A 21,912-nucleotide genomic window follows, 5' to 3' on the forward strand; every position below is an offset into this window, starting at 1 on the left:
CACTCATCATGCAAGCATAGTTCAGCGAACCACCAACACTCGCAAACAATAGTTCAAAGGACTGCTTTGCCTTGTACAAGTCCTGAGTGCTGAAATGAGTGAGTGCATGAAATCAAAGTAAATGTCATAGCTAGCTGCATAGAGCTGCTCTTAATATACAGTACCTGCTATAGAGCCGCACGAGTCTTAATTATTCCACTCAGGCTTATTACCCCGGAGACCAACAGGAAAAACATGTCAAATTGAACCTGAATGAGGACGAAATTGGCTTATGCCAGGCCGGGATGAAAGGTTAGTCAGTGATGCGGACAATTCAGCAAATATTAATATTGATTGTTTGTCTTTGATTCGCCATGAGTGGCTGTGTGTGGATTGATTTGCAGGAGCGCCCGCAGCGTGCAATAATCATTAGCCGTTTCCCGTCACCGCAGGTTTCTATCCATAAGGAATAATTACTCTGCTTTTCAAGGCTCTCTAGGCTCTCTGAGTGTTTTGGTGACTTTATTGGCTTTTGCTCAGCAGAGAGAGCCACGAATGCAACTCCATCCCTGTATTACTATCCTGACTGTATTCATCCCGACTGTTGACAACATGCACACACACACACACACACACTTGAAAGCTATGGCAGTAATTTATGTCATCCCTGGATGTTTATCGGTAGCTGAAGTTGTTGACGGTGCGTCATCAGGTGATATAAGGTCCCCATCCCGTCTCACGGAGTCAGAGCCCAGAGAGATGCTAAAAATGTCTCCTGTCACCTTACCTCTTTGTATGAATGAATATGCATGAAGCTCCGGTATCAGTTTGGCCCTCAGGCCATCTGGATGTCACCTAGCTGCGTCAAGCCATCACAGTCAGGGGGAGGGGAAGGCTTTGTGGTGAGAGGAGGGGGTGAGGGTGGGGTGAGGGGTGAGAGGAGGATGGGGTGAGGGGCTTTGGGGTGATAGAAGGGGGGTGAGGGTGAGGGGCTTTGGGGCGAGGGGGAGGGGCTTTGGGGTGATAGAAGGGGTGGCGTGGGGGGTCTTTGGGGTGATGGGAGGGGGGGGGAGGGGCTTTGGGGTGATGTGAGGGGGAGGGGCTTTGGGGTGATAGAAGGGGGGAGGGGGGGGGCTTTGGGGTGATGGGAGGGGGGTGAGGGGGATGGGCTTTGGGGTGATAGAAGGGGGGTGAGGGGGAGGGGCTTTGGGGTGATAGAAGGGGGTGAGGGGGAGGGGCTTTGGGGTGATAGAAGGGGGTGAGGGGGAGGGGCTTTGGGGTGATAGAAGGGGGGTGAGGGGGAGGGGCTTTGGGGTGATGGGAGGGGGGAGGCTTTGGGATGTGAGGAGATGTAATGCTACTCTCTCTCAATTAAATTCAAAGGGCTTTATTGGCATGGGAAACATAAGCAAGTGACGTAGATAATGAATAAAAGTGAAATAAACAATAAAAAATAAACAGTAAACATTACACTCACAAAAGCTAAAGAGGAAAAGTTTCAGCTGGACTTTTACATGATCAAAGAGATAATGTGAAGAGCCTTTACGACCAGGTCCACCTATACAAGGCAGCAGTGCCCACCTTCGTCCGGACCCTAAAGGACATCGCCCTCAAACGCAGCCCCAACACCTCACACAAAAGCAACAGATCAATAGACACCCCGGCCAGACCAGCAAGACACTCTCCCCGACCTGCGGGACCACCCTGTGAGGTTGTATAATGAAGAGGTCTGGTCTGACACGCTCTGTGTGAGGGTATCTTTCTCTCTCTCTCTCTCTCTCTCTCATTATACACACACAGAGAGAGAGAGAGATTATCTTGCTGAGCTATCTCTTTCAGTCCAGCTGAAACTTTTTGGGGTTGCCCTGTGCCATTACTGTTAGATGGCAGGCAGCCCCTGACTGTGATTCACCAGGAGTGGATAGATGGCAGGCGGCCCCTGGCTGTGATTCACCAGGAGTGGATAGATGGCAGGCGGCCCCTGGCTGTGATTCACCAGGAGTGGATAGATGGCAGGCGGCCCCTGGCTGTGATTCACCAGGAGTGGATAGATGGCAGGCGGCCCCTGGCTGTGATTCACCAGGAGTGGATAGATGGCAGGCGGCCCCTGGCTGTGATTCACCAGGAGTGGATAGATGGCAGGCGGCCCCTGGCTGTGATTCACCAGGAGTGGATAGATGGCAGGCAGCCCCTGACTGTGATTCACCAGGAGTGGATAGATGGCAGGCAGCCCCTGACTGTGATTCACCAGGAGTGGATAGATGGCAGGCAGCCCCTGGCTGTGATTCACCAGGAGTGGATAGATGGCAGGCAGCCCCTGGCTTTAGTTGTTCTCTGCTCTCATCCATTGCCTGCCCTCTGAGGCCAAAGGAGAGGCCTTGGGGATAGATGTCAAACCAGTTATTCCTCCACTACAAAGTCAAATGCTCAGCTTGTGTTATTGGAGATGTAATGTAATGTGTAATATTCAATTAACAACAAAACAGAATGGGTATGTCTGTACACTGGAACTGATACCATCATCATTATTGAAAATTCAATTAACAACAAAACCCCCCTGGAAAAAAAGAAAAAATAACATATCATATGAAGTCATGAAACAATGCTTCTCTTGCTATGAAGATGAATATATTATTCTATTCTACTCTACTCTATTCTACTCTATTCTACACTACTCTACGTTACTCTACTCTACTCTATTCTACTCTCCTCTACTATATTCTACTCTACACTACAGTGCACTAGCATACTTTTCTCTACACTACTCTACTCTACTTTATTCTACTATACTCTACACTACTTTATTCTACTCTACTGTATTCTACTCTACACTACACTACTTTAAATTACACTACTCTACACTACTCTACACTACATTACACTACTCTACTATACTCTACAATACTCTACACTACTATTTTCTACACTACTCTACTCCACAGTACACTACTCAACTATACTATACTCTACAATACTCTACACTACTCCACTCTGTTCTACACTACTCTACACTACTATATTCTACTCTACACTGCTATTGTCTACTCTACACTGCTATATTATACTCTACACAACTATATTATACTCTACACAACTATATTCTACACTACACTACTATTGTCTACTCTACATAACTATATTCTACACTACACTACTATATTCTATTCTACTCTCATCTACACTACTATTGTCTACTCTACACAACTATATTATACTCTACACTACTATATTCTATTCTACTCTCCTCTACTCTACACTGCTCTACACTACTCTACTCTACATGACTCTATTGTACTCTATTCTACACTACTCTATTCTACTCTACAATACACTACACTAATATACTCTACTGTATTCTACTCTACACTACTATATTCTACTCTACACTACACTACTCTACTCTATACTACACTACTCTACTCTATTCTACTCCACAATACACTACACTACTCTACTCTATACTACACTACTCTACTCTATTCTACTCCACAATACACTACACTACTATATTCTACTCTACACTACTATATTCTTCTCTACACTACACTACTCTACACTACTCTAACCTACTCTACTCTATACTACTCTGCATAACACTATTCTACACTACTCGACTATACTCTACAATACTCTATGCTACACTACTCTACTCTACACTACTCTGCACACCACTATTCCACACTACTCGACTATACTCCACAATACTCTATACCGCTCTGCACTACTCTACTATACTCTACACTGCACTACACCTCTATACACTACTCTACATTACACTACTCTACACCAGTCTACTATACTCTAAACTACTCTACTATACTCTACTATACACTACACCACATTACACTACTCTACACTACTATACTATACTCCACACTACTCTACTATACTCTACTCTACACTACTATACACTAGTTGTTCTCTGCTCTCATCCATGGCCTGCACTCTGAGGCCAAATGAGAGGCCTTGGGGATAGATGTCAAACTAGTTATTCCTCCACTACAAACTCAAATGCTCAGCTTGTGTTATTGGAGATGTAATGTAATGTGTAATATTCAATTAACAACAAAACAGAATGGGTATGTCTGTACACTGGAACTGATACCATCATCATTATTGAATATTCAATTAACAACAAAACCCCCCTGGAAAAAATAACATATCATATGAAGTCATGAAACAATGCTTCTCTTGCTATGAAGATGAATATATTATTCTACTCTATTCTACTCTACTCTATTCTACTCTACTATGTTCTACTCTACACTACTCTACTCTACTATATTCTACTCTACTATATTCTACTCTATTCTACTCTACACTACTCTACTATGTTCTACTCTACACTACTCTACTCTACTATATTCTACTATACTATACTCTATTCTTCACTACTCTATTCTACTCTACACCACTCCACACTACTCTGCATAACACTATTCTACACTACTCGACTATAATCTATACTCTACTATACTCTACACTACACTCCACTACTATACACTACTCTACTATACACTACATTACACTACTCTACACTACACTACTCTACTATACTATAATCTATTATATTCTACTCTACTATACCTTACTCTATTATAATCTACTGTGTTCTAATGTATGATGTGTTGTTAAGTTGTAATGTCTCTCGCTCAGCTTGTGTAAGGGAAGGACCCTGTATTCGGTGGTGAGGGATGCCAAAGTCATCCTGGATGTTAACAAGACCAGACAGATCGCCCAGGAGATGGTTAAGGTACTGTAATGTTTTTAAGACTCATTACACATTACCGTAACAACATAATCAATGTGTTGGAGACTGCCTGGATCATTCAATCAATCAATTTCTTCTACAACAATATTGGTCACAAAATATGACTCAGTCTAGACTCGCAATGAGATATGTTTGTGTTGTTTTCAGGGAATGGGCTATCTTCACGCCAAGGGGATCCTACACAAGGACATGAAGTCCAAGAATGTTTTCTATGACAACGGCAAAGTGGTCATCACCGACTTCGGACTCTTCACCATATCTGGGGTTCTGCAAGCCGGCAGGTTAGTACTTACTGTTGTACTTTACATTAAAGTACAGTAGAGTGCAGTACAGTACAGTAGATGTGCTGGGATAAGATACATAGATACATCTGTTTAGAAAAAGCATAAGTAGGAAAACAAAAAGAAACCAAATAGAAAGGAGTATGTCATTATAACCCCGCCTGCTGTGATAGTTGTTTTACTGCAGTGATGATTATACTCTTTAGTGGTTCAAACGTCTGTATTATCTAGAAAATTATATGGATCGGTGCTAATCTCTATTTAATTTGTCTCCCTTAGAGTGATTAAAGTCTATCTCTGCTTTCTTCTGCCGCTATGCTGAAATGACTGCTCCCTGAAATGACTGCTCCCTGAAATGACTGCTCCCTGAAATGACTGCTCCCTGAAATGACTGCTCCCTGAAATAACTGCTCCCCGAAATGACTGCTCCCCGAAATGACTGCTCCCTGAAATGACTGCTCCCCGAAATGACTGCTCCCCGAAATGACTGCTCCCCGAAATGACTGCTCCCCGAAATGACTGCTCCCCGAAATGACTGCTCCCTGAAATGACTGCTCCCTGAAATAACTGCTCCCTGAAATAACTGCTCCCCGAAATGACTGCTCCCTGAAATGACTGCTCCCTGAAATGACTGCTCCCTGAAATGACTGCTCCCTGAAATAACTGCTCCCCGAAATGACTGCTCCCCGAAATGACTGCTCCCCGAAATGACTGCTCCCCGAAATAACTGCTCCCTGAAATGACTGCTCCCTGAAATGACTGCTCCCTGAAATGACTGCTCCCTGAAATGACTGCTCCCTGAAATGACTGCTCCCTGAAATGACTGCTCCCTGAAATGACTGCTCCCTGAAATGACTGCTCCCCGAAATGACTGCTCACTGAAATGCCAGCAGCCACATGTTTCACACAGCAAGGCATCTTAATGAATCTTTTGTCAATACTTATATATGGAGCAGCTTTACAGGCGTTATCAACAGCTTTACAGGCGTTTTGATTGACATATATGGTGAGACGACACCAACTGCTATAATTGACTGGTGATTAGATTTGTCATCAGGGATGTATTTCCATTTAATTGGCCACATCAATTAAAAATCTCCAGTAGGTATGAGATGTGTTCCTGCTATTGACTGTGAGACGATTACACGTGCTATGTACTACTAATTATTATAATCAGCCGGCTTCCCAACGAGAGGTATTGCATAGTGTGTTTTCAACAAGTTTGTACAACATAGTTGAAACGTGGTGTTGCGTAGGAGTGCATTTCAACACCATGGATGGAAGAGGGTAGGAAAAGTGTATGAGATGAGTCACTGTTTATGTCAAATGAAGATGGATGGTTTTATATTGGCATTCTTAACAGCTCATTAAAACCTGAAGCCTCTTCTAAATACATGCTGAAGTGTTACTGTAGACAGATATGCAATCCTGTAACATGATGCAACATGCACCTAGATCTTATACAGCTTTATCCAGTCTATCGTTAGTTTCCAGTGTAGCCAACTGCCATTTTGGTTTGCTCTGGAATCAATACTTTGTATTGTAGTATAGTCATTTACTCAACCTGGTCTCAGAGCATTTCATATTATTCTGTACATAAATCTGTGAACCCATTTAGTATGATATGTTACGTTTTGTATGGTAATTATTGATTTGTGGATGTCGATCACTCATTTCGTGTGATATGCTACGAATTACAATTCAAATGATATGTTCCGAATTTGCTAAACATATGATATGTTACAAATTCTAGCTAGGTGACTAGGCAGCTAACATTAGCTGGCTGATTAACGTTAGCTAGGCTAGGAGTTGGGGTTAGGGTTAAGTTTAGGAGTTAGGTTAAAGGGTTAGGGGAAGGGGAAGGGTTAGCTAAAAAGGTTAAGGTTAGGGGAACGGTTAGCTAACAAATAGCTAAAAAGTTGTAAGTAGTTGAGAGGTTGCCAATTAGCTAAAATGCTAAAGTTGTCCGTGATGAGATTCAAACTCACAACCTTTAGGTTGCTAGACGTTTTCATTATACACCAACCCACCCTACTTTTGTTTTTTGACTTAAGTAACCATCTGTCTAATGTAACCATACCAAACGTGACATACGGTATCATACTAATTTGAGTGTCCCGTATGTACATTTACTATGTTACGTCTAGTCAATGAGACCAGGCTGGTTGACTAGACAGAAGCAGGAGCCAAACAGAATGTGTGTATGGACACAACATCTAAAGATTCTAACAGATCAAAGAATATGTGATTCACTCTGATCATTGTGTTAGGATTGTTTTAAGGAACTGTTGTTACTGCAATGCCGAACAGAGAAAACCTGGAAAGTTTTTTTTGTTGTATTTCCTGCTGTGCTATTTGACTTGCAGTGTACAAAAGTCTCTATGAAATGACTGTGCACCAATGCTCACAATGGCCACACTAAGGCTTACTGTTTGTCAGGTTATCATTTGATGTTTTTGGCATCTCTCTGGATGATTGAAAAAGCCCCCCCCCCCAAAATGATTGGGGAAATAATCAAAATATGTTTTTGTTGCTGTTTTTGAGACGTCCCATCCGTCCCTCGACTCCTGATTAAACCCTCATAGACATCTGGTATTGTCGTCAATACCCAGAAGCCTCTATTTCAAAGTTGAACATCTAAAATAATTTCTGGGAACAAATAGCTAGGTGTGAGATGCTCAATCTAGCGTCAGTAGTTGTGACTTGTTTATGTTGTTTATTTTCATTGGCAGGCAAGACAGCTTGCTAATAAACAGGTCTGACGGAATGACAAGACAAACATTTACCTACCGCCCCTCACTCTCAGCAGGAACGCTATGTTGTGGTGGCGTCAGGAGTGTGTGTGTGTGTGTGTGTGTGTGTGTGTGTGTGTGTGTGTGTGTGTGTGTGTGTGTGTGTGTGTGTGTGTGTGTGTGTGTGTGTGTGTGTGTGTGTGTGTGTGTGTCACACAAACAGGAGTGTTTCTCATTTTGACTGGGAAATGTTTGACAACCATTCATGTAGTGTCAACCTGCCAAACACACATGAGGATATGTAGATGTCTGAAATGTCAACAATACTGGGCTTCTGCTAACTGGCAGTTGAATAATCAGACTGTTGTTTTCATTTAACCAGGCAAGTCAGTTAAGAACAAATTTTTATTTACAATGACAGCCTAGGAACGGTGGGTTAAGTGCCTTGTTCAGTGGCAGAACAACAGATTTTTACCATGTCAGCTCGGGGATTCAATCTAGCAACCTTTCGGGTTACTGGCTCAGTGCTCTAACCACTAGGCTACCTGCCGCTCCCGGTTCACTCTTTTTTTTGTTAGTAAAACTTCCTCACCTACCAAAGCCAACCCTCTGAATGATGAATTATCATTATCACCAAGAGAAAGCAAACAACGCCCTGCATATTTATCTTCATCATTAAATAAGAACTACAGTGGGGAGCTAAATGAAACCATCAGTTTCATGACTCAACGTGTTGTTGTGTGCATCATGATGAAAACGGATGAATGAGTGGACAGATAGCAGATCCTTTGGATGGAAATACCCACAGTAGTGCAATGCAGTGCTGTGTGTTAATGCAGAGCTGCCAGTGTGCCTGTCTATTTGACTGAGTCAGTGAGCGCTCAGGATGCATTTTGAAGTAGTTGAGAATGTCAGAAGGGTTGTAGTCGATTTGATTTGATTTATTAGGATCCCCATTAGTCGACACCAGTGGTGGCAGCTAGTCTTTCTGGGGTTCAACACATAACGGAAACGATATTACAGACAAAATACTTTACAATTTACATACATGAACATGTAGTGTGTTCATGTGTGCCTCTATCAGTTCCACGTACATGTCAGTACATACACACAACAAGTAGGTCACATGGGGGAGAGGCGTTGTGTCATGAAGTGTTCCTTTATTTGTTTTTTTGAAACCAGGTTTGATGTTCACTTGCACTATATAAGATGGAAGAGAGGTCCATTCACTCATGGCTCTGTATAATATTGTACGTTTTCTTGAATTTGTTCTGGACCTGGGGACTGTGAAAAGACCCCTAGTGGCATGTCTGGTAGGGTAAGTGTGTGTGTCAGTGCTGCGTGTAAGTTTACTATGCAAACAATTTGGAATTTCCAACACATTAATGTTTCTTATTAAAACAATAAGTGATGCAGTCAGTCTTTCCTCAACTCTTAGCTAAGAGAGACATGCATGCATAGTATTAATATTGCAATGAAGAGCAAGACGTTCTGCTCTGTTCTGGGCCAGCTGCAGCTTAACTAGGTCTTTCTTTGCAGCACTTCACCATATGACTGGACAATCACGATAAGATAACACTAGAGCCTGCAGGACTTGTTGTGTGAAGTGTGGTGTCAAAAAAGCAGGCAGGATCACTGGACAGACAGTAGCAGTTCCAGCAACTGATGCCAACCGAGTCACGCGATCCAAACTCAAAGGGTAGCTAGCTAGTAACCAAACTTTTTCGATAGACTTTCTATCAGGTATCAAGGTAAGACCCAGATGCAGTCGAAGTAACAATGTTTATTACAGCCACAGGGGCAAAGGTACAGGACGGCAGGCAGGCTCAGGGGCAGGCAGAGTGGTCAGGTGGGAGCGTACAGGGTCAGGACAGGCAAGGGTCAAAAACCAGGAGGACGAGAAAAGAGAGACTGGGGAAAAGCAGGAGCTGACACAAAACCACTGGTTGACATGACAAACAAGACGAACTGGCAACAGACAAACAGAGAACACAGGTATAAATACACAGGGCATCATAGGGAAGATGGGCGACACCTGGAGGAGGGTGGAGACAATCACAAAGACAGGTGAAACAGATCAGGGTGTGACACTTTCAGAACTTTCCAAAACAACAAACCGAGAGAGAGAGAAAAAGAAAGAGAATGAGAGAGAGGGGGAGAGATGAGAGAAAGAGAGAGATAGGAGAATGAGAGCGATAGAGAGATAAGAGAGAGATGGAAGAATGAGAGAGATGGAGAGATACGAGAGAGACAGATGGGAGAATGAGAGAGATAGAGAGATGGGAGAGTGAGAGAAAGAGAGAGAGCGAGAGATGGGAGAGATAAAGAGAGAGAGATAAAGAGAGATAGTATGAACATGGTGGAGAGAGAGAAAAGAGCCTGACTGAGCCATCAGGATTTAGACTTTCTAATGGGGTGTGATGTCATCCAGCAGGATGTCTCAGGGTGCGTTTGGGGTGTGATGTCATCCAGCAAGATGTCTCAGGGTGCGTTTTGGGTGTGATGTCATCCAGCATGATGTCTTAGGGTGCGTTTTGGGTGTGATGTCATCCAGCAGGATGTCTTAGGGTGTGTTTGGGGTGTGATATCATCCAGCAGGATGTTTGTGTAGATGGGAAAGAAAAGGACAGATTCACCCTTGACACAAAACACCGCCTTCCAGTTGTTTTAGATGTCTCCTAGTGTGTGTATGAATTACTGTAAGTATGAATTATGAGTTTCAATTAAACAATAATACTGTATTTAGATCAAGATAACACCACAAAAGTAGCAGAAATGTACAACCCCATACTGCTTTATCTGTATAGGGATGATATTAATTAATTATGAACAATTAGAACAAAAAAATGGTGCCCATAAACTTTGAGAAAACTATGAACACACCGTTCCACATTCAGACTGTTGTTGACTTGTCTCTATCCTGCAGCCGTAGAGAGGACAAGCTGAGGATCCCCAGTGGGTGGTTGTGTCACCTGGCCCCTGAAATAGTCTCTCAGCTCTCCCCGGAAACAGAGGAGGACAAGCTGCCTTTCTCCAAACAGTCAGACGTCTTTGCTTTCGGGTGAGTACCGCTACGTTGCAAATGGTACCCTATTCCATATGTAGTGCGCTACTCTCGACCAGGGCCCATATCTCTCTGGTTATACGTTGTGCACTATTAGGGAATAGGATGCCATTTTGAATACACTATGTGTCCCTCACCACTTCTCTTTTGTTGTGAGGAGTTGTTCAGGACCCTCTTCACTCTCTGTCTAGTTTTCATTGGATTTTCAAGCCCGATTGTATTGACTTGAATGAAATTGAATAAACTTTATCCCACTAGGGGAAATTGTGTTTGTCACTAGCAAGACAAATACTATAATGTTTATTTTATTTTTTTGTTATCCCTCTGAACCATTTACCATCTCTTCCATCTTTCCTCTCAGCCATCTTCCGTCTCAGCCATCTTCCTTCTCTTCCATCTTCCCTCTCATCCATATTTGGAATGGTTATAATAAAATGGTAATAATAGCTAGAATGGTTATAGTTTTCCAGTCTACTTGACCTAACCAAGAAAAACTCTAGTACCTTAGATATAAGTACCTTAGATATATACCTTAGATATAACACTGACCCTAGTTATAACACTGACTCTAGTTATAACACTAGTTATAACACTGACTCTAGTTATAATACTAGTTATAAAACTGACCCTAGTTATAACACTCACCCTAGTTATAACACTGACCCCAGTTATAACACTAGTTATAACACTGACCGTAGTTATAACACTCACCATAGTTATAACACTCACCCCAGTTTTAACACTAGTTATATAGAACTCACCCTAGTTATAACACTGACCCCAGTTATAACACTAGTTATAACACTCACCCTAGTTATAACACTAGTTAAACACTGACCCTAGTTATAACACTAGTTATAACACTGACACTAGTTATAACACTGACCCTAGTTAACACTAGTTATAACACTGACCCTAGTTATAACACTCGTTATAACACTGCCCCTAGTTATAACACTGCCCCTAGTTATAACACTGACCCTAGTTATAACACTAGTTATAACACTGACCCTTGTTATAACACTGACCCCAGTTATAACACTAGTTATAACACTGCCCCTAGTTATAACACTGACCCTAGTTAACACTAGTTATAACACTGACCCTAGTTATTCCACTAGTTATAACACTGACCCTAGTTATAACACTAGTTATAACACTGACCCTAGTTATAACACTAGTTATAACACTGACCCTAGTTATAACACTAGTTATAACACTGACCCTAGTTATAACACTAGTTATAACACTGCCCCTAGTTATAACACTAGTTATAACACTGCCCCTAGTTATAACACTGCCCCTAGTTATAACACTGCCCCTAGTTATAACACTGCCCCTAGTTATAACACTGCCCCTAGTTTTAACACTAGTTATAACACTGATCCTTGTTATAACACTGACCCCAGTTATAACACTAGTTATAACACTGCCCCTAGTTATAATACTGACCCTAGTTAACACTAGTTATAACACTGACCCTAGTTATAACACTAGTTACAACACTGACCCTAGTTATTCCACTAGTTATAACACTGACCCTAGTTATTACACTAGTTATAACACTGACCCTAGTTATTCCACTAGTTATAACACTGACCCTAGTTATTCCACTAGTTATAACACTGACCCTAGTTATAACACTAGTTATAACACTGCCCCTAGTTATAACACTGCCCCTAGTTAACACTAGTTATAACACTGATCCTAGTTAACACTAGTTATAACACTGACCCTAGTTATAACACTAGTTACAACACTGACCCTAGTTATTACACTAGTTATAACACTGACCCTAGTTATTACACTAGCTATAACACTGACCCTAGTTATAACACTAGTTATAACACTGACCCTAGTTATAACACTAGTTATAACACTGGCCCTAGTTATAACTCTAGTTATAACACTGACCCTAGTTATAATTAAGTGATAATGCCCTCGAAGCTGGTGTTTGGAGGATGTATTGGCACGGATGTATTTTGGCTCGAGACTGTCTTGAGCCGGCAAACCTTGCCAATATATCCTCCAAACACCGGCTTCGAGGGCATTGTTACTTTATACAACGGGATACCAACATATTCAAATAATGATTTACATATTTGAATGAAAAACGTTATTTTGATGAATTTATTTATACTATTTCATCCTTCCACAAGATATAGTCCGGACAAAATCTAGGGTTGCTACCCAAGCCGGCTGATCGTTCGTTCTATCGGTTCGGTTGCCAGAGACGCAGTCGTTCAGTTTTTTTATTTTGTATCTATGGACTCAACCCAGTCATTTGTTCTAAATGTTCCATTGCCATACTGGCTGGCAATGTTCTTAGCCATTGCTTGCTAGGTAGCCAACTACGGCTAACTTACAGTCACATCAAACTGTGTAGTCTGAATAACAACAAAGTAGCTGCATTTGCATTTGTTTGAGCCGTTTTCTAGTGACATTTATTTAGATACATCCCATAACAATGAGCTAATGATGCGCGATTTCACCTGGCATAGAACATGTGCTCTCACGTCAGGACACTGTTGTTCAGAGGAGCTAGCCAACAACACAGATACAACAATTACTTCAAACTGAAGCTGGAAAGACTGCAAACTAGCTGCACCGTTTTCTATTGACATTTCTTTCTATATATCCATAAAAATTATACTGATTCATGATAGCGACTTGCTGAAAAAAGCTGCTTGCTGCATCCCGACTCCCGACCCCCGACCCCTACACGGTCATTACTATAGAACAGCTGGAGATAGAATTTCAATAGCCTACTGAAACAATGTGGCAAATGTCAGAGAGACACACAGCAAGGTTTATTAAAAATCTCTGCTATTTAAAACCAATTGCTAGTCTAAAAGAAATGGGAGATAATGTTTAGAGTCTTTTTACAGTGGAGATCAAGTTTTATAAATTGTCTGGCTGGGCTATAACACTGACCTTAGTTATAACACAAGTTCTAACATTCCATGCTCTGCCATTCCTTGCCTTCTATTTTTTATCTTCTGTGATCGTCACAGACCCCTTTGCGTGGGCGGACCCTGCACTGTTGACTCCTAACACAATTGCATTTTCAGATGTCCTCCCATATGGAGGGCCTGTCACTGGATCAGTCTGAGGGGAAGGGACGCAGTGCTCACATACACACTGGATGGGCCCCATATGGCACGCTATTCCCTATATAGTGCATTACTTTTAACCAGAGCCCTGTGGGAATAGGGTGTCATTTGGGATACAGCCGGTGTCCATCTGGCCTGTTGGTGCCTTAGTGTTATCTAGAGGTGACCCCTAGAGCTGTTGTACATATTCAGCAATTCTCCATGTGTTTTTTTTTTCTATCTTGGCCAAATGCTATTTTTATGCTACTCAACCCTGGTTGTTGACATGACAGTGGAGAAAATGGCTGCTCATAATGCAAAGAGAGGATAGTGTGACGATGTTGATGAAGTATACTGTATTAAATGGACCTAACAGGTTTGATATAAAGTTAGTTCCTCAGCAGCAACCTTGTGGTCTGTTAGACTCATTGTCGGAGCGTCTATAGCTTTTCAATGTATTCCGGCAAGCACAACAGACATACAGCATAGAGATGTGGTTACATACCCCTTGTGTGTGGATGTCTGTTGTTGTATTTTGTCATAATCTCACCGTAATAGGAAAATATTACATACACACATCCAATCTCCCTGAGCAGGTGCTGAATAGGAAAACAAATCAATTAATTGTGAAACTGCACAGTGAAATCTATGCTGCCGTGTCATTGATGGTATCATAATGTTAAATGTCTAAACCATGGGATATTTCACACATCTGCCCCCCCCCAACTGATTCCCCCCTGTGCTGTGTCTGTCTGCAGCACTATCTGGTACGAGTTGCATGCACGTGAGTGGCCTTATAAGAACCAGCCAGCAGAAGTAATCATCTGGCAGGTGGGCAGCGGAATGAAACCCAATCTCACACAGATCGGTATGGGCAAAGAGATATCGGTGAGTGTTGCCCATTTACAGCAAACTGTACCACACCTACTGACTATGTTTCATTGAACCTTTATTTAACTAGGCAAGTCAGTTAGGAACAAATTCTTATTTACAATGACGGCCTACACTGGACAACGCTGGGCCAATTGTGCGCCGCCCTATGGGACTCCCGATCACCTCCGGATGTGATACAACCTGGATTCGAACCAGGGACTGTAGTGACACCTCTTAATTTAAATTTGTAATTTTACCTTTATTTAACTAGGCAAGTCAGTTAAGAACAAATTCTTATTTACAATGACAGTCTTGTACTGGCAAGGCCTCTCTTGCACTGAGATGCAGTATCTTAGACCGCTGCACCACTCGGGAGCAGTTAGAAGTTGCTCACTAGTTGTAGGTGAACATATTCTAAGTCCATGGGTAAAGATACTGTATATTCCTGAGTAGGGTTCTTCATAGTAGTGCAGTGTTAACTTTCTTTCTTAACATAGCTGAACACCACACGCCTGGTTGTTTCAGGTCTGATCTGTGTACATATCAATTTACAGGTGTTCAGAATGAGCATCCTCATACATATCAATTGACAGGTGTTCAGAATGAGCATCCTCATACATATAAAATGACAGGTGTTCAGAATGAGCATCCTCATACATATCAATTGACAGGTGTTCAGAATGAGCATCCTCATACATATAAAATGACAGGTGTTCAGAATGAGCATCCTCATACATATAAAATGACAGGTGTTCAGAATGAGCATCCTCATACATATTGTAACGGCATGGATTGAACCAAGACGCAGCGTTGTGATAAGACATGATGATTTAATAAACAAAACAGAAAACACGACGAACACTTGAATAGATACAAAAACAACAAACAACGTAGACTGACCTGAACGTAAGAACTTACATGTAACGAAGAACGCACGAACAGGAAAAACAGACTACACAAAAACCGAACAAACAAACCGAAACCAAAACAGTCCCGTGTGGTGTAACATACACAGACACTGACACAGGGTACAACCACCCACAACAAACAGTGTGAAAACACCTACCTTAATATGGCTCTCAATCAGAGGAAATGAAAACCACCTGCCTCTAATTGAGAGCCATATCAGGTCACTCCTTTAACCAACATAGAAACACATAACATAGACTACCCACCCAGACTCACGCCCTGACCGTCAAACACATACAAAATAACAGAAAACCGGTCAGGAACGTGACACATATCAATTGACACGTGTTCAGAATGAGCATCCTCATACATGGAATGAGACTAAATCCTGTACACATGTCTGGGATGTTTTTAGTTTTTTTTTTGTCCTGTCCTCAATTGGCTGTTTGTTATTTGTGTTTTCTGAACCACTTCACAAAATAATTTCTCTCACAGGAAAAACTACTGTTATTTGAATCCGGTGGCATTCGTCCAGTTCTCCACGCAGGTCTCTTTCTCTCCTGTTTGTCCTGTGTGTGCCTGGCTCTCTAAACGGGGTCTGTTCTGGATCTCCCTCCCTAGGACATCCTGCTCTTCTGCTGGGCGTTCGAGCAAGAGGAGAGGCCCAGCTTCTCCAAGCTGGTGGATCTGCTGGAAAAGTTGCCAAAAAGGAACCGCCGTCTTTCCCACCCAGGGCACTTCTGGAAGTCAGCTGAGTATGTCAAATGAGACTAAAATACAACAAAGTAAACTCCAGTAGACTATGTATCCTCATGGTGTGTGTGTGTGTGTGTGTGTGTGTGTGTGTGTGTGTAGGTGCAGTTGACCGTGACCCTCTGAACCTAGACTTCTCAACATCCTCTGAACTCATATTTTGGGTTTATTGTTTAATCACATGGAAGATGTGTTTTAATTCATTACTCAAATGACCTGTTCAGTTTGTTGGTTGGATTCTTTATTCTGGAATGTATTTTTCTCAATGTCACTTGTTTTAATGAGAGTTTTTTTTTTGTCATGTCTCACTTCATTGTGTACGGAAAATGCATCAGAATGAACTAGTTTTTAGAATGAATGTAATTATGTAATGAATTGTGAAATGTACATTTTTAAGTAATTGTCTTGCCATTTCCTGTCTGTCAACTGTCTTTGTCATTTGTCAGTGTACCTCATGGTCCCTTGTGTTTGTGTTCTCTACATGTTAGTCTCAAAGCTTTATTTTAAAGTCATTATTCACTATTGAATGTGAAGACTCCACTCCTGTCACTTGTAGGGCTGGATGATACTTCAGTACATTGGTAGGAAACTGTTCTGTGCTTTAATTATTGCCTGTGAACACTGTTGAGGATGCGTAAAAAAAAAATGGCATCCTATTCCCTACACGGACCTGTCAAAAATGTCAAAGGTAGTGCACTAGATGGGAAATAGGGTGCGAGATGTTTGAACAGCCTTTTTTCTCAGCTCTGGGCCATTCAGGAGAAGACCTAGACTGACTGACTATAAATCTCTCACACTAATGTCAAAACGCTGACACTTCAAATGTATCTCATTACTTAGTAGAAATGTGCTTCAACACCTTGGACAAATGCTGTCACTGAGAAATAGGTGTAGAGTGGTTACTTTGGTGTTTTAACGCAGAAAAGTAAAAAATAAAATAAAATAAAAAAGAGATGTATAGCCAGCTAGCTAAGGTCACTACCTAATGATGACACAATCGATTCACTTCAGGAATTTGTCAGCCCTATAATTGACAAGGCACTTTCTGAACAGTCTAGTAACACGACTTTGTCCATGACCTGGCCTTTTCTATCATATATTTCACAGCGATATTTGAAATCTAAGCAAGCTAGAGTGCAGTCAGATTGTGAAAACCAGTGTCTAACTAAGAACTGTAAAGCTACTGCCATGGGCTCTGTACAGCCATGGCTTAGATGCAGACAATCCAATCCTGTATAAAGCCCTTTCTACAACACTATATTATACAGTAAAATATGTTGGAAATGCATACAAACAAATTGCTGCTGTTTTTTGGAGTACATCTGTCTATTTTGGAATTACTGGAATTCAGATATTGTACGTGGGTCATTTATATTTGTACTGTTTACAACTTTTAAGTGCATGAAATGGACTACAAAGGATCTAGTCTCACTATTACGATACAAAGTTGACTCTTTCAGCTCTACATTAAGTATATGATCACTGGGGTATTTTCTGATGGAACTGTTGTCGGCGTAGGATCACCACACAATACAGTTACAACAGTTAATAAGACTATACAGCCTGCTTTGTAAAAAAGAAATGTCAAAAGCGATGTTTAAGAGAATGATTGTAATATTATATTTGCACAGTATAATCGTGAAGAGAAATAACAAATTGTGCTGGAAAAAAAACTAATCAACAGGAAAAACCAATCAACATTTAGTGGAAAGTATACAGTGGCTTGCGAAAGTATTCACCCCCTTGGCATTTTCCCTATTTTGTTGCCTTATAACCTGGAATTAAAATAGATTTTTTGGGGGGTTTGTATCATTTGATTTACACAACATGCCTACCACTTTGAAGATGCAAAATATTTTTTATTGTGAAACAAACAAGAAATAAGACAAAAAAAATGAAAACTTGAGTGTGCATAACTATTCACCCCCCCCCCCCCCCCCCCCCCAAAGTCAATACTTTGTAGAGACACCTTTTGCAGCAATTACAGCTGCAAGTCTCTTGGGGTATGTCTCTATAAGCTTGGCACATCTAGCCACTGGGATTTTTGCCCATTCTTCAAGGCAAAACTGCTCCAGCTCCTTCAAGTTGGATGGGTTCCGCTGGTGTACAGCAATCTTTAAGTCATTCCACAGATTCTCAATTGGATTGAGGTCTGGGAATGGCCTAGTCAAAGCCAATACATTTAAATGTTTCCCCTTAAACCACTTGAGTGTTGCTTTAGCAGTATGCTTAGGGTCAATGTCCTGCTGGAAGGTGAACCTCCGTCCCAGTCTCAAATCTCTGGAAGACTGAAACAGGTTTCCCTCAAGAATTTCCCTGCATTTAGCACCATCCATCATTCCTTCAATTCTGACCGGTTTCCCAGTCCCTGCCGATGAAAAACATACCCACAACATGCTGCTGCCACCATGCTTCACTTCACTGTGGGAATGTTGTTCTCGGGGTGATGTGAGGTGTTGGGTTTGCACCAGACATAGTGTTTTCCTTGATGGTCAAAAAGCTACATTTTAGTCTCATCTGACCAGAGTACCTTCTTCCATATGTTTGGGGAGTCTCCCACATGCCTTTTGGCTAACACCAAACCTGTTTGCTTATTTTTTTCTTTAAGCATTGGCTTTTTTCTGGCCACTCTTTCGTAAAGCCCAGCTCTGTGGAGTGTATGGCTTAAAGTGGTCCTATGGACAAATACTCCAATCTCCACTGTGGAGCTTTGCAGCTCCTTCAGGGTTATCTTTGGTCTCTTTGTTGCCTCTGATTAATGCCCTCCTTGCCTGGTCCGTGAGTTTTGGTGGGTGGCCCTCTCTTGGCAGGTTTGTTGTGGTGCCAAATTCTTTCCATTTTTTAATAATGGATTTAATGGTACTCTGTGGGATGTTCAAAGTCTCAGATATTTTTTTACAACTCAACCCTGATCTGTAGTTCTCCACAACGTTGTCCCTGACCTGTTTGGAGAGCTCCTTGGTCTTCATGGTGCCACTTGCTTGGTGGTGCCCCTTACTTAGTGGTGTTGCAGACTCTGAGGCCTTTCAGAACAGGTGTATATATACTGAGATCATGTGACACTTAGACTGCACACATATGGACTTTATTTAACTAATTATGTGACTTCTGAAGGTTATTGGTTGCACCAGATCTTATTTAGGGTCTTCACAGCAAAGGGGGTGAATACATATGCACACACCACTCCAGTTTAGAATTTTTTGAAACAAGTACTTTTTTTCATTTCACTTCACCAATTTGGACTATTTTGTGTATGTGAAATCGAAATAAAAATAAAAATTTAAATTACAGGTTGTAATGCAACAAAATAGGAAAACACCAAGGGGGATGAATACCTTTGCAAGGCACTGTAGACTTCGTTTTATTGTCAGTTGCCGTAAATCAATATTCCATGTGAACTCACTACAGCAGTTTTGGTGTACAGGATTTCTTACTTTATGAATGTATGTATTGTGTTGTTGTGGTTTTGTCGTATATTTTTGTTCATTCAGATTTATTTTTCTCCATATACCTTCCTATATTACGTAAGCATTGATGTTTATTTTCTGATTCAAGCCTTGTATTGTAGAGTATAGCTCCAAAAGCTTGTATTTATCAATGCCTTGTGGTCCATGGCTCCGTGACTGGTAGATTCATCAGAAGCTCTTTATTTGCACTCATCTTCTACGAAAAAGTATGCCAATAAAAATGTTTTAATTTTGAATGTTTTTACTCATCTTTTAACTTACCCTCTTCTCTTTTATACATTTTGCACTTGTTACTTTGAAAATGTTTTACACACCCTTGCACAGAACTTTATTGAAGAGCAACTTCCCCTAAAAACAAACATATATATTAGAAAACAACCTATATGGCATCGATATGAGTCAGAATGTCAGAGCTTCTAGGAGTGTTGGGTGGAATGAAGTCAAACGCAGAGAGCACAGTTAAGGTACGTGGATTTATTTTCCAATACACGGGAAGTCCTGCCCTAACACATACGGGCACATCAGAAAAGTCCAAATAACACCAGACTAAACTGTTCCGAGGAAACTAATAAAATCCACTACAAGAATCCTACACCAACGTAACAGTAAGTAAGCCCGCACAACAGCCAGCGGGCTACCTAACCTTATATATCCTACCCAACCAACCTAAACTAAAACAGGTGCACCCAATCAGCCCAAATTAACAGAAACCAAAACGAAAGAAACGATGGCAGCTAGTAGGCCGGTGACGACGACCGCCGAGCCCCGCCCGAACAGGAAGAGGCACCATCCTCGGCGGGATTCGTGACAGTACCCCCCCCCTGACGCGCGGCCCCCGCAGCGCGCCGACCCCGGCCTCGAGGACGACCCGGAGGGCGAGGCGCAGGACAATCCGGGTGGCGACGGTGGAAATCAGCCAAGAGGGAAGGATCTAAAATATCCTTCCCAGGTACCCAGCACCTCTCCTCCGGACCGTACCCCTCCCAGTCAACGAGGTACTGCAGGCCCCTCACCCGGCGTCTCGAGTCCAGAATAGCTCGTACAGCGTACGCCGGGGACCCCTCGATATCCAGAGGGGGCGGAGGGACCTCCGGCACCTCACCTTCCTGAAGGGGACCAGCTACCACCGGCCTGAGGAGAGACACATGAAACGAGGGGTTAATACGATAATAAGAGGGGAGTTGTAATCTATAACACACCTCGTTTATCCTCCTCAGGACTTTAAATGGCCCTACACACTGCGGCCCCAGCTTCCGGCAGGGCAGGCGGAGGGGCAGGTTTCGGGTCGAGAGCCAGACCCTGTCCCCTGGTGCGAACACAGGGGCCTCACTGCGGTGGCGGTCAGCGCTCCTCTTCTGACGCTCACTGGCCTGCCTGAGAGAGGCCTGGACTGCCCGCCAGGTCTCTCTAGAGCGCTGGACCCACTCCTCCACCGCAGGAGCTTCAGTCTGGCTCTGATGCCACGGAGCCAGGACCGGCTGGTACCCCAATACGCACTCGAATGGCGACATGTTAGTTGAGGAGTGGCGGAGTGAATTCTGGGCCAACTCCGCCCACGGAACATACCTTGCCCATTCTCCAGGCCGGTCCTGGCAATACGACCTCAGAAACCTACCCACTTCCTGGTTCACCCGTTCTACCTGCCCATTACTTTCAGGGTGATACCCAGAGGTAAGGCTGACCGAGACCCCCAGACGCTCCATAAACGCCCTCCATACCCGGGACGTGAACTGGGGACCTCGATCAGATACGATGTCCTCTGGCACCCCGTAATGCCGGAAGACATGAGTAAAAAGAGCCTCCGCAGTCTGTAGGGCCGTAGGGAGACCAGGCAATGGAAGGAGACGACAGGACTTAGAAAACCGATCCACAACGACCAAAACGGTAGTGTTCCCCTGAGAAGGAGGAAGATCAGTCAGGAAATCTACCGATAAATGAGACCATGGCCGTTGTGGAACCGGGAGGGGTTGTAACTTCCCTCTCGGTAGGTG

The 21,912-nt window shown here is 42.5% G+C and overlaps 1 protein-coding gene across 4 annotated transcripts in view; it reads left to right on the forward strand.

Moving 5' to 3' along the window:
* The window catches only part of LOC129826660 (kinase suppressor of Ras 2-like), a 130,057-nt gene extending 109,900 nt beyond the window's left edge, over positions 1–20,157 (forward strand). For 3 of the 4 annotated variants that reach the window (XM_055887630.1, XM_055887628.1, XM_055887629.1), the window contains exons 18-23: positions 4,636–4,732; positions 4,898–5,031; positions 10,690–10,824; positions 14,678–14,807; positions 16,323–16,456; positions 16,557–20,157. In XM_055887630.1, coding sequence (XP_055743605.1) covers positions 4,636–4,732; positions 4,898–5,031; positions 10,690–10,824; positions 14,678–14,807; positions 16,323–16,456; positions 16,557–16,566 — 640 coding nt within the window. In that variant the 3' untranslated portion in view covers positions 16,567–20,157. Of the gene's footprint in view, positions 1–4,635; positions 4,733–4,897; positions 5,032–10,689; positions 10,825–14,677; positions 14,808–16,322; positions 16,485–16,556 lie in introns of those variants that run through there. The other variant, XM_055887627.1, reaches the window with a different exon arrangement.
* Positions 20,158–21,912: the final 1,755 nt, after the last annotated feature.

This window comes from Salvelinus fontinalis, chromosome 28 (assembly GCF_029448725.1).
Source record: "Salvelinus fontinalis isolate EN_2023a chromosome 28, ASM2944872v1, whole genome shotgun sequence".
NCBI lineage: Eukaryota > Metazoa > Chordata > Actinopteri > Salmoniformes > Salmonidae > Salvelinus > Salvelinus fontinalis.